Source organism: Peromyscus californicus, unplaced genomic scaffold (genome assembly GCF_007827085.1).
Source record: "Peromyscus californicus insignis strain IS unplaced genomic scaffold, ASM782708v3 Scaffold_11__1_contigs__length_118956290, whole genome shotgun sequence".
NCBI lineage: Eukaryota > Metazoa > Chordata > Mammalia > Rodentia > Cricetidae > Peromyscus > Peromyscus californicus.
The window spans coordinates 57147042-57166655 of record NW_026294402.1 but is presented as its reverse complement, the minus strand read 5'-3'; the positions used below and the strand labels follow the sequence as shown (position 1 = coordinate 57166655).

Here is a 19614-nt window from a genome sequence, read left to right as displayed (position 1 = left end):
ACACACACACACACACACACACACACACTGGTATGTTGCTTTAATTAAGAAAACAAACAAACAAAAAACAGATAAAGCACTGGAACCCTGGTGTGGCATCTCACTTCCAGGCAGCTGAGCTCCCCACAGAAGGGGAAGGTCCCAGATGGGCCCATCACTGCAGGCCACCATCAGATGAACAGGATCCTTGCTGCAGATACACCCTGGCCCCTGGAGTACTGGCCTGCTTTGCCTTGGGGTTCCTGAGAAGGCATACCCTTGCAGGCCTGAGGCCCCAGCATCAAGCCACTTAAATGTCTTGACTTTCATTTCTGAACTCACAGCTATGGGATCTGGAAGCTGGTGGGATTGCCAGGGTCTGGGAAAGCTATCGGGAAGGAAGGGGACAGAAGAACCTCACTCCTGGTTCTTCTGTTCATGTCTCTCTGCTGATCACAGGAAAGACCTCTTTGCAGAAATCTCCAGCGGAAGTAGGGCTTGTGGGGAAGGGGATTTCTGCAGACCTGAGGAGTCATCTGATAACTTTGTCAATCATCTGTCTTCTAGAGATCCCAGGTCTACCTTCCTGTTATACTCATAATGACCTCTGGAAACAGACCCAAGTTACTATAGATTGAGGTTACTTTGGGGCCTAAGCTAGCCCTTTCTTTTAGGGTCCTGGGGCATATTAATTTCTTAGCTCTTGGAGCTCTAAGACTCCTAGACTCTAGTATCCCAGCCAGCAGGTAGAGCCCCACACAGGTACTGTGTGCTACTGACTTTTCTTTCTCTTTTCTTCCTTCCTTCCTTCCTTCCTTCCTTCCTTCCTTCCTTCCTTCCTTCCTTCCTTCCTTTCTTCTTTCAAACATAGTTTCAGGGTTAGCCTCAAACTCACTGTGTAGCTAGGGATGACTTTGAACTCCTGATTCTTCTGTCTCTACCTCCTGACTGTTAGGATTACTGGCATCCGCTCCCACCCTGGCTTACACAGGGCTGGTAACTGAACCCAGATCTTCATGAGTGCTAGGCAAGTACTCTACACACTGGACTACATCCCTAGCCTCTTGATGATTTCTGAGTATTTGCTCTGGCTCCCTGACTTAACTGTGAGTCTGTCGAGACTCCAGGCTTATCCCTTTTGGTAACTCTCACAACATTTGTCCAAGGGCCATGCACTTTAGCAAGGGTACATGAGAATCTCTGGAACAAGATTTGAGAAAACCCAAGACATCGGCCAACTGCTGCTGCTGCTGGGCCTCAGCTCTCACTGTCAGAGATCCAGGGTCCACTGGAGCCAGAGGGGCACTGAAGGTTTATAGGGATGTGCCCCTCCCCTACCGCGCAGAAGCGCTGCCTCAGGGGAGCCTGGGGAAGATATAGCTCTGTGGGATGAGGGTCCCTGTGCCCCAAATGAGTCAGCTGCAGTTAAGCAGGAGTTTCTCAGCTTCTTGTACTTGCCTGATACTAACAGTTCAAGGACTGATTGGAAGGTTGAGGGTGGAAAGTTCCAGAATCTTGAATCTTAGAGAACTCAGCCTGGATTGGAGGGGGGCCCCTGAGTGGAGAGGCTTGGTTCCCCAGGGGACCAGCCAAGAGTGCTCTGTCTTGAGGCCTGGTTCTGGCAGTGGCAGAGATAGGAGGAGCTGGGATTATGGGGGGCTGGCAGCTGCCAGCTCTACGTGCCAGGCTGTCGCTGTGGCCTCTGCTGTCCCTGTTGGGAGTCTCTTCCTGGCACGCTGGGCTCTGGCCAGCTCTCTCTCCTTTTATCGTTGAGGCCCTGGGTTGGGAGCCTGGGTTGCTAAGAGCTCTCCTCTGGCCAGCCCCTATCACCAGCCAGAGGAGATTCTCAGCCAAGTCATGGCTGAAACTCTGGCTTGAGGGAGAGAAAGAGAAGATGGGGGAGGGGAAGGAATGGGTCCTCAAAAGCAGTAAACAAAGCTACCCCTGTGGGGCCAGGGAGGGCCATCTTGCTGGAGTGGCCTGGAGCTGGGGCTGTGTAGGCCTTGGCTTTAGGTAAAAGAGTGGGAGAAGGCTTCTCCCAGCCTGCCCCTCTGCTGTGCACTACATGGCCGCTACCTCATGCACCCCGCAGCTCTGCAGCGATCCACAGTTTTCAGTTGGGGAAACTGAGTCTCCAGGAAGGTGCATGAAACTATGAACACCCTGGCTCACAAAGCAGGGAAGGGTAGAGGGAATCAACCCTGGGATGCATAGCATCGGGAGTCTACAGGAGCATTGAAAACCACGGCCTGGCTGTGCACGGTAGATAATGGATGGTACCCTGCATGTGCCTTCCCAAGCCTCCAGCTTAGACCTACATTAGAGTTCGGTTCCTTTGGGGCCTTGAGTTTTTGTTGTTTTCAGACAGGGTTTCATGTAGCCCAACTTAGCCTTGAATTTACTCTACATCCCTAGGATAACCTTGAACTCCTAACCCACATGCCTTCACCTTCCCAGCACTGTGATTACAGGTGTGCACCACCATGCTGTGTCTTTATTTTTTTTTTTGTTGTTGTTGTTGTTGTTGTTTAAATGAAGTTCTGAGGCTGGAACCCAGAGCCTTGTTCATGCTAGGCAAGCTCTGTATCAGCTGAGCTACATCCCAGCACCCCTTTGGGTCTTCAGATGTTATAAGTCCCTTGGAGGGTAACCTTTCAGCAGCTGTCGTTTTCTGGGCCTCCAGAAAAGTCAGGAGAGGTTCTTGAGGAGAAAGTGAGGCGGGGTGAGCTCCAGTTCTGAAGGCAGGGAGGGGAGAGGAGGGGGAGGGTGGGAGGGAAGGGAAGGGAAGGGAAGGGAAGGGAAGGGAAGGGAAGGGAAGGGAAGGGAAGGGAAGGGGCATAGCCAGCTTCTCCGGCCGGCTCTGAACTGGCCACCTTCCTACCCCTTGCCCTTGTGTGAACACAGAGAGGTCCCGGAGTCACTCAGAACATACTTGCAAAGATTTGTGGGCTAGACCCTCGGCTGCCAGACCCTCGGCTGCCCTGGGGATACAGACAGGGTTAAACCAAAGTGTCATGTCTCTGTAGGGAGACCAGGCCACTCAGAAAAACGCAGGGATGCAGGGGTGCTGGGGAAGAGGATGCCAGGCAGGGCATAGAGAACAGTCCGAGAATCTGCTCAGACTTATGGTGCCCTTAGGAGTGGGCTGGAAAGGTGGAACAGTATCTGGAGGAAGCAGCCTGGCTCTGCCTTCAAGGATGCTCAGGTGAGGAAGGGTAAGGGGCTAGGAGACATTCCAGATGGGGGTGTGTGAGCAACAGTGTGGGAGGGTTACAAATTTAGTTTGCTGTGGGCCAGACAAGAGCTGGGAGCTACTGAGCAGGGAGGTTGAACCATGGCAGAGAGGCAAGGAGGAGCCATGGGACTCTGGATTCTGAGCCTTCCAGAGAGTTTACGTGAAGTAAACCATGGCCCTGTTTGCACTTTTGGAGGGCCTGCCTCGACCTGTGTTAGCCTGGAGACAGAGAATGAGCAGACGCTCCCAGCGCCTGCCCCTTTCCCTAAGGACAGCTCCAAGCAGGCCACTCCATGACACTGCCCTGCCCTTCATCCTAGATTTTAGAATGATAGATGTAGAGGAAGCTGGGTAAGGCCCGTCTCCTTCCAAGAAGACATAGCCAGGGCACAGTGACGAGGCGGTGTGGGACCTGGGGCTCCTGCCTGAATCCTGACCTCACTTCCTGACCTTGGGTTGGTCCCTCCTGCCAAGACTCCGTTTCCTCAGCTGTCCAAGGATGATATCACCTGGTGCAGCTGGGTTCAGGAGTGACTTGAGCCCTGCCACTTTCCCACTGTGACCCCTGCTCACCCTCCTCTCCTCCCCGAGTTCCCAGACCCTGAAATCTGCATCTCTTTCCAAGCATATTCTCCAACGTGCACACACCTCATCCTTCCTCCTTCAGGGAGGACCGCAGGAGACTTCAGGCAGAGAGGTGAGTTCATGTCCTGTCCCTCACCTGCCCAGTAGCCTGAGAAAAGGTATTCATCTCTTGAGTTCTAGGTTTATTGCTGCATGATTGGTACCCTGGTGCCCATGACACATGAGAAGGGTATCTTCCCAGCCAGGGCCTTGCCTAGCTGTGCCTGTCTGCCTTCATTCAGCAACAGAGCTCTTCTCTGATGGGATTTTTCCCACTTTCAGTGGTATCTGGGAGTGTGAGGTCGAGCACAAGAACCTTCTAGATGGACAGTGGTTGACATGAATGTACATGTGTATAAACATCCACCGCTCCATCACTCTGCACCTAGGGGTTGTGCACCAGGGCATGCTATATATATATATATGTTCCATATAAAATATGTAAAGGCGTAGGCAGAAGAAGAAGGATGCTCTCTGACTCTCAGAAACCAACCCACTCTAAGGATGCGGCTTTGTGCTCCAGAGAACCCAGATCTGGGGGACCAGGGTGGTAGGTCTGGGGTCTGCACTGGGACCTTAGGAATGCAGAACCCACAGTGGCTCCCTATTGCCACTGGTGGTGATTTCAGCCCTGCCTGGGGCTCACCTGGCCCCGTCTGACCCCTGCCTCTGGGGCTGGCTTGTGGATGTGCACCCTGGATGGTGCTTGATTCTCTGTTCTCCAGTGACCAGCTCGAAGTTATTCAGAGTTCTGCAACACAGTTCATTAGCTGGTCCTCCCTGTATCTTGGCATCTGAGGGATTTCAGGGAGATGGCCTGGGTGGCAGTGTGCTTCCTAGAGATCCCTTCCAGACCTAGCAGTGGCCCTCAGACAGCCGGTAACACAGGAGCTGCAGTTGGCTCTCTAGGGACAACGTGATGAAGGCGAATGCCATAGGATTGGTTCCTGGATGGTGGCAGCCAGCCGAGAGCCACAAGGGGAGGGGAGAGGGGCAAGGCACTGTAGGATGGCGATAAAGTAAGGCTTGCTGGAGGTGACAGTGGCACTTCTAAGCCGATAGACAGAGAGAAAACGCAAACAAGCAAACAAAGAGGTTCTTCCAGAAGTCTATTGGAAAGGGAAGGACTGGTCTGAGTAAGGGGGAAGCTACAAAGGAAGATCTCGGCTTCCAGAGAGTGTGGAGCAGAGAGCCCTGAGCTTGGGAGGCAGGGTGGGGCTGGATGGGAGCACAGGAAACGACCATCTGAAAATCAGAACCCCATTGGCAACAGAGGCCACCAAACACTCCAGATCCAAGAATAATGTGTCCCCAAAAAAGTTGGGATAAATGAACAGAAGGGACTGGTGCAGGACACCCTCGGAGAGTTTGAGTTTCCGCGTAGTTCAGGGTTCAATTCTCCTGTGGGTGGTGCCTTTCTGTGGGGGATCCTGGCGTCCCTGCAGTGGTAACTGAAGTGTCCCCAAGAACAGCAGACACAGAGCAGACTAAGTCCTCCTGGTGGGCGGTGGGGAGGGGTGCTTCTGACAAGGACTGAACTCTGGATTCCAGCTCTCTGCAGGTTACATCCCCATGAGCAGCCTCAGCAGGAAGGGCCGTTTCCTGCCATCCCCTGTCCCCCGCTACCCTGGGGGCTCTGGAGTGCTGGGGGTGGGGAGCTCTGCGTGGGAGAGACGCCCTGTTTCTGAGCTAGCAGCAGTAGATCAAAAGCAGGTCTGTTTGTTTGTGTTGCCTGAAATGTTTACAGGAAGATGAGAAAGTAGTTATGTTTATTGAACATATCCTCCAGGGCAGAAGCCGTGGGGAAAGGCGGCTTCCGGTGTCTCAGTGAGCAATAGTGGGATTGGTCTGGGTTTTAAGCCTGGCAGAGCCTGAGCTTTTGCAGGAAGGAGGAGTGAGAATTCTGAGGAGGCCTCTCATCCTTCCCGACTCCAACCAGGCTTCAGAAAGCCTTTCCTGCTAACTTCAAACAGTAACTGAATCCTTTGCCTGCCTTCTGTTCTGAGCTCTACCTCTACTATGCTGAGCGACCATGGGCAACTTATTTAACCTCTCTGGGCCTTTATTTCCAATTTTGAAAGGAGGAAGTTATCAATTCAGTCCTGTCTGAATTGAGAGTGTTTGGCGGGTCAGAAGGATTCTGGCGTGGCCAGGCACATGGAAGAATTGTTGCACTGTGACAAGGTACCACTATGCAAGATTTAAAGCCAAAGAAATGGCTGAATGAGAAGTCCACAGCCCAGGTGAGCCTATGGAGTCAGGACAGAGGGTGTGCCCCTTGACACAGGCACTACCCTGCCTCAGCAGCTGGGACAAAAGGCCCCTTCTTCCTTTAGCTAGGCCTGCATGTCCCTTGTCCCGGAGAATGCCGGCAGGATTTCCTCCCAGGAAGGGGATTCGTTGTCCGGTTTACAACCCCTGGGGAGTTGCAGGCACCAAGGAGCAAGGGAGCAATTCCTCCCGACAGTACATGGGCTTCAGACGTGAAAGCCTGGGGTTCCACGCCAGCCTGTGTAGCAGAAGTCAGCTCAACTGCCACTCATGAGAGGGACCCAGAGCTACCTCTGTTCGCCCTAGGGCGCTGTATCAGGTGTCTCTGGGACCCTCCTGGGCTGAAGTTCCATTCTCAGCCTCATGACCAGCCTGCTGCCCCTGGTCCCAGGGTGGATTTTGTGCCTGGTGTAGTTAATCACAGTTAGTTTCCTCAGAGCAATCAAGGCATACACAAACCTTCACCCAGTGAGCACTTGCTGTATGCCGGCCATTGCTCCGCCTCAGAGGACACAGAGGAGACAGACTTGCCCAGCTTTTAAGGAAGCAGAACTCTGTTTGGGAAGCGAGCAGGCAGACACACTTGAGGAGGTGCGTGAATGAGGACTGAGCAGGAATCCTGAGGACTGAGGGGACCCACGGAGCTGCTCGGGCTCTGGGACAGGGGAGACACATGCTTGAACATGAATATGAGTGAGGAGCCCTGGTGGCTGGGAAGATGGAAGGCTGGTGGTGGCTCGGTGGGAGGTAGTGGAGGCCTGTCCAGCTGTGCATCATCCCACGGTAGGAAAGGGAAACGATGCGATCAAGCAGTCCAGTGGAGTCCGCAGCATTCCTCACTAAGGGCGGGTTGGACCAGCGAATGTTCTAGAAAATGGGACGCATCCACACGGTGATCAAAACAGAAAAGGTCCCTGCCCTCAAGGACCGGCTCAGGAGGGCGGGGAGGCTGTGCAGAGCACAAATAAACATCCCATCGGTTGGAAGTAAACGACATTAACGCAGCCAGCCAGGCAAGGGCCGGAATGACGGAGCAGCCACACTGAGTCGAGTGGAGAGAAGGGTGGAGCACGGGAAATCTGAAGACTCTCTGGCTGAGAGCGGCCAGCTGGAAGGCTGGGGAGAACCTGCCTGCCACAGAGGGAACACAGCCCCTGGGGGCAGTACCAGAAGCACGGGTCAGAAGGGAGGCTCTCTGCCTCTGGCTCCTGACTGACTGAGAGCTGTGGGGAGGACTGGTGGGTGGGAGATAAGGTTGGAGGCAGCCGTGGTTACCCAGCAGCCATGATGAACTGTGAGAGTCCAAGCCAGGGCACAGGTGTGGAAAGAGATGCAATTAGATGCCTGAATGTTGGTGCCTGAGTGGGACTAAGAACGCTACCGAGTGACATGCCGGGTATCCCCAAACATTTGGGGATCCTGGCATCACTTGCCCAGACCTGCTGACCTGTGGCCCATGGATCCAGTCAGTAGCTTCACCTGTTACCTCTCCTCTCCTCTCCCGAGGACTCTTCAAACGGGACCATGTGTTCCTGCTGGGCCAGTTGTGCTCAGGATGGCTCAGGACATCCTCAGGGTTGCCTTCCCTTGTCTCCCAGCCTCTGCTCATTAGCGTTTTTGAGCAGAAGCAGCTCACTCTCTCTCTCTCTCTCTGTCTTCCTTCCCTGTGGGGAATTGGAGCTCTGGTTGGATCAAATTGAGTAAAGCAGAGAGCAATTAAGTCACAGAGTTCTTGGTCAAGGAGACAAGACAGCAAGAAAGAGTTCACTGCCTGCCAGGCCTCTGGGCACAGCTTTTCTGGGCTGGCCTGGTTTGGGGACTCAGGTGGTGGAGCTGCTGCGAGATTTGAATCTGTCAGGAGAGCCGGGGTAGGGAGTGAGATGGGGGGCATGGAGTGTTAAGCACAGAGGTTTCCTCATTTTCTATCCCGCCCTAGCCTACGTGGAGCCCTCTACCTGGGTCTCCTAGCATCCTGCCCACAGCCTGTGAACACTACCTGTCTTGGGGAGGGCACACTGAGGCTCAGAGAGGCTTGGTAACATAGTCAGTGTCACATAGCAGGCTGAGATGGCTCCAGATTCTATCACACTGTCTTATGACGCTTGCCTCCTCGCCCAGAAGCACTGCCTGTAGCCAATAACGTCTCCCGGTCGCTGCTCCCCTCCCATCGCAGGAGGAAAGAAAAGGAAAAGCCCTACCAAACAAACCATTCTGTTGCCATGGAGCTCAGCAGTATCACCAGAGTGACGGTGGTAAACCAGGGCAGAGAGGAGAGGGCTCGGGCAAAACTCCAGCTATGGTTCTGTCCCCATCCCTGCTCCCCATTCCCCGTCAGCACAGTGTGACCCACGGCTCTTGGTGGCTCCGAGGCAGCTGGCCAGTGTCAGAGCTGTTGTGGTGGGCCATGCACCAGGCACAAACTTGCCAGCTGGGAGCCGTGAGAGCTGGAGGTCTGCAGGCTTGGCCTACCACCCTACCCCTCTGATACTGCATGGCCCAGAGGCGATGCTCTGGAAAGTTCCACCTTCCAGAAGCCCACAGGTTAGTGCCGGAGAGGTGGGCACCTGGGGGAACAAACAGATCTGTGTGGAGATGAGTGAGGCCCCAGAGGCGCTTTTGCAGAAGGAAGTATGTTCCAGTGAGGGTTGCTGGAACCTGAAAGAGAGGTTTTCTTTGAGAGGAGCTGGTGGGGACTGAAGTCAGGGTAGCCGTGCTGTGGGTGCACCAGAGAGGGCCTGGCTGGATTAGAGGAACAGGAAGTAGAGAAGGGACCTTCCGCCAGCATCCTCCTTCCCAACCACTCACCTGGACATTGAATACCTTCCTTCTCTGGTCATGCACACCTCCGTAACTGCTGTTTAGATTGACTGCTGTTCTTGCTGGCCTTAAACTCCACCCGACCATCTTTGCTTCCTTTCTACTGGAGATGCCTCCTGATGTCATCTTTTATGGCCTGGTCAAAAGGCTGCTCCACGGAGCCTTCTGACTGCTTCTTCCCTGAGCTCTGGCCTTAGGTCACTGCCAGGGTGAGACGGCTGTGTTAGAATGTGTCTCACCTTTACCGCCATAGAGTGAGCTCTAAGGCCGGCGGCAGGGAGTAAGGGATTCCACAGGAGGTGCTCCCTCTTTGCCTGGTGCTGTCCATGCTCAATTAGAGCAGCGGTTCTCAACCTTCCTAAAGCTGTGACCCTTTAATACAGTTCCTCATGTTGCGATGACCCTCAGCCATAAGATTACTTTTATTGCTACTTCACAACTGTAATTTTGCTACTGTTATGAATCATAATGTAAATATCTGATATGCAGGATATCTTATATGTAACCCCTGTGAAAGGGTTGTATGACACCCCCCCAAAGGGGTCATCACCCACCGGTTGAGAACCACTGTTCTAGAAGGTACAGAATACAGCCTCTACCCAGGAAGGGAAGTATCTAGAATAAATAGGGGCCTTATTCTTCTTGCCCAGACTGAGGCAGGGTTGCCCTGGAACAGTTCTGAAGGAGAAGTGCTTCTCAGGGCAACTCAGTTCTCCAGTCCTAGAGAGGCAGGCCCTGGTGACCCCGTGACAACAGTGTGCCCTCTTAGGCTCAGGCCTCCCCTGGGAGATTGCCATATGCCACCCGGACATCCGGGTCTCATTATGCCACAACTCAAAAATCCATCTTGTCTAATTGTGCTCCAGGCCTGAGTGAATTCAGAGACTATTAGCCAGGCTCTGGGGGGCCCCAGGTCTCCATGGCAACAGAGGATGCGTCCTAATGAACTAGGTCCTTGGAGACTGGCTGGGGGTGGGGGTCCCTTGCCTGTCTCTTTGTGTGAACTGCTTTTGCTGTCTCTGCTTCTGAGACAGGCCCCCTTGAGGAGGGACACAGAGCTGGGTAGAGGACACTGAGATGAACTGCGAGTGGTCCATGGTATGTCCTTGTACTTGCACGGAAGGAAGAATCTTCTAGCTGATCTCACGGCTGCTGCCAAAGATTTCTTCAACCTACAAACAAACAGCCCTTCATCTAAAGTGAACGGTACACGTGCATATGCAGACACACAACACACATGCATACATGTATGCATGCGTACATACACATATTTGCACACATATGTAAAGAACTCGCCCACATACACATGTGCACATACCCATATGCCTGCCTGCCTGCACACACATGCATATGTCCATAGGCACACACACACACACACACACACACACACACACACACACACACACACACAACACTCCAATTCTAAGAGTGTAAGGACTACATTTTCTGCAGCTTCTTTCCTGACACGAGTGACATTCCTTGGCTCTAGGGCACCTCCTCCAGGCAGCCCCCTCGGAGTGGCTGTCCTTCCTACTTCTAGGATGACACTTGGCTAACTCACGCCCCAGGGTCCTCTTGCAGCCCTGTCCCAGGCCTGCACCTCACAAAGGACACACTACTTCTTCGCCATGGGGTGACAGCTCCTATGGTGGGTCTCTCTCTCCCCCAGGGCTCATTCAGCTGGTGAAAGGGATTGTCCGTATCCCCTTTCTCCTAAGCCTGGGAGCATGACTGTTGATATGGTTCCTGGGGATGCCACAGGCTCTGCTGCCTCCCATGGCAGCCGTGACAGTCCCCAGAGGAAGAGGGTGACCCTAAAATCAGGACTCTGGAGAAGGAGGGGAGATTAAAGGAAGCCCCAATGACCTCCAGCTTGCAGCGCTCCCAGGCCCATAGCCCTTGAGCTCCCCAGCCTGGTGCAGCAGGATGTATGGGAGAGATGCAGATCCAGCAATTTCTCCACGCTGCTACCCCCACCCCCACTGCCCTGCTGATTGTGGGTTTCTAGAAAGAGAGGGCGAGGAATGAGGAGGGAGAAAGCTGGCAGGCTGATTTTTAATTAAAAGGGACTGGACACCTCCCAGCTACCCTTTGGGGCAGTGGCATTCCTGGGGCATGTGTCTGCATCAAGAGGAACAAGGTGGCGAGCAGTGTGGGGGTGGCTAGCCAGCAGAGTGGTCAGAAAATCTATGCGGAGAACAGAGGCTTCTGCGGATCCGCACCCCCACCCCCACCCCTAGGGCCCGAGCATGCCTAGCATCCACGCTGCACCTGCGCTGAGTCTGCATCAGGCCCGGCTGCATCCAAGATGCTGCTGCTGCCCTGACTTCGGGGCTGTGGGCAAGTGAGAGGGCATGTGGTGGGGGGGGGGGGGACTCGCAGATTGGGGACCTGTCTGTCCTGGACCCCATCCCTCCAGTATCCCTTGAACGTTGCCTTTTGTAAGTCTCTGGAATTAAAACATAAATGTGGTGGCCAGCAAGGTCACAGTCAAGGGCAGTGTGGGAGTGAGGCTGCTGGCCACTGCCAGACACTGCAATGAGGAAGGCTGGGAGGAAGGGGAGGCAGACAGGGCAGGGCAGGGGCAGCAGAGGAGAGGACATTTGCTTCAGGTGGTGACACTGATGGAAATCTTTCAGAAGAGAAAGACGGTGACCAGTTGACAGAGGCAGAGGAGACAGCCCGGCGTGCCAAGGCCCTGGGGAGCAGAGGGCTCTGAAGCATGCGGAAAAGCTGAGTACAGCCAGCGCCTTGCTGTGTTTTGTCGGGGCTCAGGCCTGGGGGACCTTTATAATCCCATTTGTAAGGCCCATGCACTTGACCCCAGGGACGGGGACTGGGGAACGGCTTAGTGGTCCTACGCAGGGAGTCAGGCCAGATTTGGGGGTTTGCTTTTATTTTGTTTTTCTAAGACAGAGTCTTACTAATGTAGCTCAGCTGATCTGGAACTTGCAACCCCCCTGCCTCAGCCTACCAGGTGACAGGGCTACAAGTGTGTGCGTCATGCCTGACTCCGGATTTAGGTTTCAAAAGATCCTCCCTAAACTGTAAATATTTTCATGAAAACACAGAATCAACCTGACATGGTGCCATAGGTCTGTAATCCCAGCACTTGGGGGTCTGAGGCAGGAAGGTCTTGAGTTCTAGGCCAGCCTGAGCTGTGTAATGAAACTCTGAAAAACAAAACAAAACAAGCAAACAAAACAAAACAAAAAAGCATGTCTAAGCTTTCTTGTCTACTCAGTGCTGTGGAAGGAATGGAGGGTATTGTGTTCCCAGAAGGTACAGGTGTCCCAGAGCTCAGATCAGCTTGGCCGGCGGGAACCCCTTTGACTCTACCTGCTATACAGTCTCCCCTTCTCTCCTGGCTCCCTCGAGGTAGGCGTGGTAGGTGACAGGCAGGTAGGAGGCTCCAAGAGCTGAACGAAGTCCACACCATAGGTCCCCTGTGATAAAACACCAAAACGCACTGCCTGTGTTTCCTGTGGCCACATTCCACAGAAGCATGCCTATTTCTCAGGCTCTGGGGACCATGTGTACTGAGTGTCACCAGCACACTCAAAGTGTGCCTCATCTTGGCACCTGTGTCCTTCTGGGTGACTTGCAATCCTTTGTCCAGAAACAGCGGCCACCTTGAATCTACAACTCTGCCCCCACTCCAAGCAAGAAAGTGTCTGAAAGCGCTGTGTGTGTGGGGGGGGGTTGTGTGTTGGGGGGCTCTGAGAGGTCAGGGAGTGTCTGAGGTGGGCAGGCTTGGGCGAGCACAGTGCAGAGCTGAGAGAGAAGGTGTTCACTAGGCAGCAGCTGGGCTGAAGGTCTGACCAAATGAGTAAACGGGGAGCATAAGCGGGTGAGTGAAAGTGGCTTGAAACCTCCAAATCACCACGATCTAGCGAGAAAGAAAGGCATGCTTATGTTCAGCACTGACGTGAGGCCCCATGGTAGGACAGCCTTTAAAAAATAATGTGTGTGTGTGCTCATGTGTGAATGGGTGTGGGGGGGAGGCGGCATGCGTGCGCCTGTGCGCGCATTCACGTGGAGGCCAGAGGACAATCTCAGGTGTCGTCCTTGGGAACACAGCCAGCCTCCTTTGAGACAGAATCTCTCATTGGCCTGGAGCTCACCAGTCCAGCAAGCTCCAGGGGTATCCGGCTGTCTCCACCTCCCTCCTGCTGGGATGATAAACTCCTGTAATCACGCTTGGCATTTTTATGTGAGTTCTGGAGATATGACTCAGGTTCTGGTGCTTGCAAGGCAAGCACTCTGCTGACGGACGGTTCTCACGGCCTGTGTCACAGTGCGAGGTCACGTGACAATGTCAGGCCATGTAGGTTTGTAGGAGACAGAGTTAGGATACTGTTGACCAAATGGGACAGAATGAGTTGGTCGGTGTGCTCCTCCGCTCATATATTGAAGAAGGTCTAACCCCCATTGCATTTGGAGATGATGCATTTGATGAGGTAATTAGGGTTGAACGATGGAGGAGGAGGGGACCTAACCCACAGGGCCTGGTGTCCTCCCACACAGTACTAATCAGGCCCAACCCTGCTTAGCTTCAAATGAAGTTGAGATCATTCAAGAAGTTAAGGTCTCAAGCGGGACTGGTGTCCTAAGTGGGGTGCAAGGGTCACAGAAGAGAGGAAAGGTCACGTGAGGATGTAACAAGAAAGTGACAGTCTGTGAGTTAGGAAGACAGGCTTCACCAGAAACCAGCCTTCCTGGGCCTTGTTCTTGGACTTCCGGCTTCCAGAATTCTGAGCAAAGAATTCTTAGGATTAAGCCATCCAGCCTGTGGTATTCTGTTGCACAGCTGCTGTAGACTGAGATGTGAGGAGGCTAGCCTGGGGTGAGAGGTCAAGAGAGACAGGATAAGGGCAGAGCAGGCCTGCTGTACCAGAATTCAGTGTAGCTGGTCTCATTCAAGATCCAGAGTGCGAGCCAGGCTGTAGGGTGAGAGGTCCAGGTTCCAATCCTTCTCTACCCTCCTGCTCTGAGGTTCTGGACAAGCTTTGAACCCCCAGTTTCCTTATCAGGAAGTGGGGAAAACAATAGCCTCTCCACAGACAGAGGTGTGTTGTTAAGTGTTCAGTGTGTGTTCTATGTGCGAAGCACTGGACACAGAATGTGTGCAACACTCTGCAGACCAGAGCCATCCCTTCTCACCCTTACTATGTCTGCTCGAGGTTGTTACCGCAGAGCGATCCCAGCATCGCTCAGAATGTCTTGTTATCTCTCTTCAGCACTAGCCTCTAAGGTTAGGAAACAGGCTTGGCTCTTCACGGCCTGCTTAGCCATCTCCCCACTGTGAATGGACCAAGCTTGTGTCTGAGTGAGTCTGCATCATGCCCAAGGACAGGAACCCAGCTGGTGAAGGCAAAGATGCCTGCTTAGAAGATATCCCTGATGGAGCCTTGCTGGTCCTCTCTTGGATTTCACGTTGTTAAAGGAAGGAGATGTGGTACCCACGTGGCTAGACTGTGCATGCCTTCCCAGGGACACTCTATGTGTAAATTGTGATTTAAATCAACCTTCTCACTTCCTGGTGAATTCAGCCCCAAATTTCAGCCTAGCATTCCAACACCGGAAATCCCTACCTTCTGAGAATACGAGGAGAGAAAGGAGGGTCAGCGCTTTTATTCTGTCTGGCTACTGCCGTTCTGACTGCCGTTCCATGCCACGCATATATTATCTAGATAGTCAGGAGAATATTATGCAACTTTAAAGATGTTTCTCAAAAGAAAGAAAAAGTCCAAAGTCTCAGCTGCCTAGCGTCATCCTGGGTCCTGGGGCAACGTGGTCCAAAACTGTATAAACCATTATCAAAGATGCACGAAGTAAAGAGGTGTCTGCCTTTTGGAGAGCAATTTGGCAACATGTATCACAAGCCATAAAAATGTCCACATCCTGTGACCTAGTAATCCCACTTCTGGGAACGTGTCCAAAGGAAGTAATCCAACGCAGAGAAAGGCTCGAGCATCAGGATGCTCATCACAGCACTATTTACACAGCTCTAAAGGGGAAGCAGGAAGGGCTGACAATAGGAGGCTGGCTAAGCGCATTAAGGAGCACATATCCATGGAGCATTCTGCAGCTGTTAAAAACTACAGTACCAAGGGCTGGGGAGATGGCTAAGTTGGTAAAGTGTGCCACACAAGCACCAGGGCCTGAATTCCTATCCTGAGATACACACACACACACATACACACACACACACACACACACACACACACACACACACACACGCCAGACATGATAGTGCTTTGTACTCGAAGGCGGAAAGGAAGACACAGAGGAGCCCTGGGGATCCTTGGCCAGCCTAGCCTACTTGACAAGTTTCATGTCAGTGAGAGACTCTATCTCAAAAAACAAGGTAGACAGTGTCTTAAGGAATGGCGGCTCTGGCCTCCACATACACGTGCACACATACACACACACACACACACACACACACACACACACACACACACACGTAACTCTGAAGTGCTGTTCTGTCAGTGTGGGAAATGCTAAGCAGAAACAATGGTGGGGGCCAGCGGGTAAAGACACCTGCCGTGTGACTACCTGAGTAAGATGTCTGCCACCCATGGGACGGTGAAAGGAGAGAACCGACTCTGTGTTCTCTGACCTCCATATGTGTGCTGTGGTGTGTACCCACACATACGTCATGCATGCACACAACCGTAAGTAGTTTTGAAATCTAGATTTTAAGTGGAAATGGTGGGATATGAGGTTTTATGTAGGTCATGATGACAGCCGTGCAGATGTCTTCCGGAATTACAGACCCTCTGAGGCTGAAATGCAAAGGGAGAGTGGATTGGATCTAGAGGCAGGCTGGGGATGGCTCTCCCATGTACCAGGAGTCTCAGTGATAGGCTGAGTAGATTGAGGGGTCTATAGTTCAAGTTCAGGATGTTAGGTCAAACATCTGCAAGAAGCTGGTGGTGGTGGCACACGCCTTTAATTCTAGCACTCAGGGGGCAGAGGCAGGCGGATCTCTGTGAGTTTGAGGCCAGCCTGGTCTGTGTAGAGAGTTTCAACCCAACCAAGACTATATAGTGAGACATGCCTTCCATATACATATACCTAAACACACACACACACACACACACACACACACACACACACACACACACACACGGCTCAGTGAGAGACATCTCAAAAAACAAGGTGAAGAGTGATAGAAGACACGTAGTGTCAACTTCTGGCCTCCACATATACACACACCAAAAAATAGGGTGAAATGGTGTTTATTAACAATGTTCATTAATGATTACCAATGGTGTTTAAAGGTAGAGCCTTTGGGAAGTAATCAAGACTGGTTGACATCACCAGAGTGGAGCTCCTAAGAGACTCTCCCACAGAAAGTCCAGTGCTAGACGAATCCCCCTGACCTTGGGTTTCCAAACCTCTTTTCTTTATAAAACTGCCAACCTTAAGTATTATATCATAGCAATGAAAACCAGATGAATGTACCAAGTCCTGTGTCTGTTTCCTATTCCTGAGAAGCTGTTACTTCCGGCCCTCTCTGGTCTCTCAGGGAGTTAGCATGTTTATTTCACTTATCAAAACAGCTTGTCGCCTTGCAGAATAAAATACTCTGAGGTTTAGCTGAAGAATTTCAGATCCTGTGAGGGGGAGGTGTGGGGGAGGGATCAATACAGCATGGGACAATATCAGAGCAGAAATGGACCAGAGACTCCACCCTGCCCTTAGCCCTAGAGTCCAGAGACAGCCAACAGTGACAGGTGGCACCTTCCCTTTCACACCACAGAAGCAGCCAAGAAAAGAGACCAGCGGGAAAGGAAAGAAGCGCTTTGGACAATGTTGTATTTGTCTTCACAAGAGACTGGGCCATGGGCCATGTTCTGGACGACTCAGCTGAGCAGGCACTGGGCCCTGCCATGGCTTGTGGGAACAGTTCTCGGTACACATGCTCCTGCGATGATGGGGAACGAAGTCAGAGGGCCCTGGGGTCTGGGGTGGAGCTGGAGAGCCAAGAGCTATTGGGATGAAAGGGGGTGTTTGGTAAGATTGGCATACTCCCAAGTCCCTCTGGACTGGGCTGTTCCAGCAGCTGGGACAGTCTAGAAAGAACCCTGAACTGGGCAGGATGGGGCCACCTGGGTTCAAGCTGGGGCCTGCTGACCACTTTCTCTTCTGCCAGCTCGGAATGTGACCTCAGATCTTCACACCTTCGTAGCATCCTCTGTAAATAAGAAAGTGGGATTGGACGGTGTCTGGCTCCCTCCAGCTCTGCACTTGGCCTTCCCAACATGGCTTCTAACTGACCCCAGCCATCTGCTTCTTTGCTGCTCATTTGCTTCTCTCTTCCCGGAGCAGCTTCTGAATCCCTTACCCTGCTCCAGAATGTCAGGGCCACTCCCCAGGCTGCAGAGAGAATGCTCCAGCCAGGTCCCCCAGAGACTCCTGCGGCTAGGTCCAAGAGGGTGGGAGGTGGAGGGTGGAGGCGTTGAGCATCAGCTTTTACCTAACCTGGCACTCTCAAAACCAGGCCGTCCACACCCTGCACCCACGCAGTGCCATCAAAGCTTAGAGGAGTTAGACACAATGCTTAGGGCAAAGACATGATTCGGGATGCTCTAATAAAGACTCCAAGTAGCATGACCAAAACAGAAGTCCATTCACCTGTCGTATCACAATCTAGAAGTAAGTGTGATGGCCATTCAGGTGACTCTCCTTTTCTAAGCTGTAGGGGCCCAGGTTCCTTCTCTCTCATTTTTCAATCATCTAAAATGGCTCTCCAAAATGTCCACACTTCTCTCTATGTGAAGTGAGGGTAGTAGAAGCCCCTTCTTTCACAGATTACCAGGTGCTGCCATTGTTAATGATCTGATTGGTCAGAGCTTTGTCATGTGACCACATGCTAAATTGCAAAGGTTCTTGGGAAATGTAGTCCTTTCATCCCCAGTTAAAAACTAAGGCTATAATTAGGAGAGACCAGGGCAGATACTGGAGGGAAATGAGATGAGCCATCTCAGCAAAAAGAAAAAAAAAAAGCAAAAAATTGCAAACTCAGGGCTTCTGGGCTTCAAACATCTGTGTGGTGATAGCAGCCGCTCATTAGCATGGCTTACCAAACTGCCATGTGTCAGAATAGATCAAACATGATTCCTCCCCCATCTTAGACCTCTTAGCTGTCTTCAGTTTCCATGCAGTGAACCTTGAAGGACCAATCTTTCCTCCACCGGCAGGGAGCAAGGCTCTTGTTTGTTTGTTTGTTTTCTCTTTTGAGGTAGCTTCTCCCGTAAGCCCAGGCTGGTCTCTTAGCTCTCTGTGTAGCTGAAGATGCCCTTGACCTTCTGAGCTTCCCGCCTCCATCTCCTGTGAGTGATCTGATTGCAGACACGTGCCATCGGGGCTGGTTTCTGTGGAGCTGGACACGGAACCCAGAGCTTGGTGCTCGCTCGGCAAGTGTTCTACAAAATCCCGCCCCGCCCTTCTTTGGCTTCTTCAAGACTGACAACACAATTCCATAAATTTCTGTTTCGTTTTGCAACTAAAGCTTACTTTCAAACACCCTCCTGACTTCAACAGGGGTTATCAGACCACGGCATTTACAAACCTAAACTAGAATCATCCTAGAGGTTATTGAGTCTGGGACCTGACATCTACTAAGATGTCTGCCTCTATCCTAGCCCTTGGCAAAACTCCTCTCTGTATGTGCCTGCGTCGATGGCTACAGATGCAGAGGGCCTCCGTAAAGACTCTGCCCGTGCCATCTGGAGGTGGCTCCAGAGTCCAGTTACCATCATCGCTCCTGCTTTTCAACCACAGGATGCTGCGCGTTCAGCTTCTTACAGATTTAGTTCCGGCAGCTTGCCCTCCAGCGTATGGTCCCTGTCTGAAGCCCATATCATTTCCTCATTAACCTCTGTGTCCTAAACGTGTGGTCTGTGACCACGTGTATCGGGTTCTCCAGGGTGCTTGTTCAAGTGTGGATCTCGGGCTCTGGTCCTGGCCTCCTGAGTCACAAACGCTGGCTGGTTGGCCCTGGAATAAGTGTCTGCACCTGGGAGAACCCGTGAACTCATCTTTAATATATTGGCAGAAGGGTTCAAAAGCAAGTGCCGAAGACCCCTCCTGTGACAACAGCTGACTGTGCAACACCCACTCCTCATGGAGGGACAGGCTGCGTGTGGTTTCATTCCACTCAAATATCTGCCGACAGAAAGGTGTCATCACGCAAAGCTGTGAACAGCTTCTTTCTTTCTTTCTTTTTTTTTTTTTTTTTTTTTTTTGGAAGCATGTAGTGGCTGATTCGTGACATTGCTCTTTGTGTTCTTTATCCCTGGGTGGTTTTCCCACGCATGTGTGGGCACAGGTAGGAGAGAGGAGCCTGAGGAACCTGTGAGCCAAACAGGATCAGAAACCATGACCTAAGACTGACTGTAAGGAGCATCCCAGATCATGATGAGGCAGTGACGCCTGCTCATGGGGAGAGGGAGGAGGCGAGACAGGAAGAGTGCCTGGTGCCCCACACACACACACAGTCACAGGAGAGAGCAGCTAAGCCTCGAGGTCAAGGATGTGGCTGGGGGGTCACTGGGAGGATTTCAGGACTCTGCGGAGTCCTTGGGAGACTGGCCGTTTTTCCATCTCCATCCTGTGCCCTGGGGGAAGGGCCCTTTGTCCAGTCTTCAGTCGTGACTAGAAATCATTGTGTCCTG

The 19614-nt window shown here is 52.4% G+C and overlaps 1 protein-coding gene across 2 annotated transcripts in view; it reads left to right on the top strand.

Moving 5' to 3' along the window:
- The window catches only part of Coro2b (coronin 2B), a 111691-nt gene that overhangs the window by 8961 nt on the left and 83116 nt on the right, over positions 1 to 19614 (top strand). The window contains exon 1 of one of the 2 annotated variants that reach the window (XM_052763323.1): positions 8357 to 8650. The exons of the other annotated variant lie outside the window; for it this stretch is intronic. Coding sequence (XP_052619283.1) covers positions 8615 to 8650 — 36 coding nt within the window. The 5' untranslated portion in view covers positions 8357 to 8614. Of the gene's footprint in view, positions 1 to 8356; positions 8651 to 19614 lie in introns of those variants that run through there. 2 annotated transcript variants of the gene reach the window in all.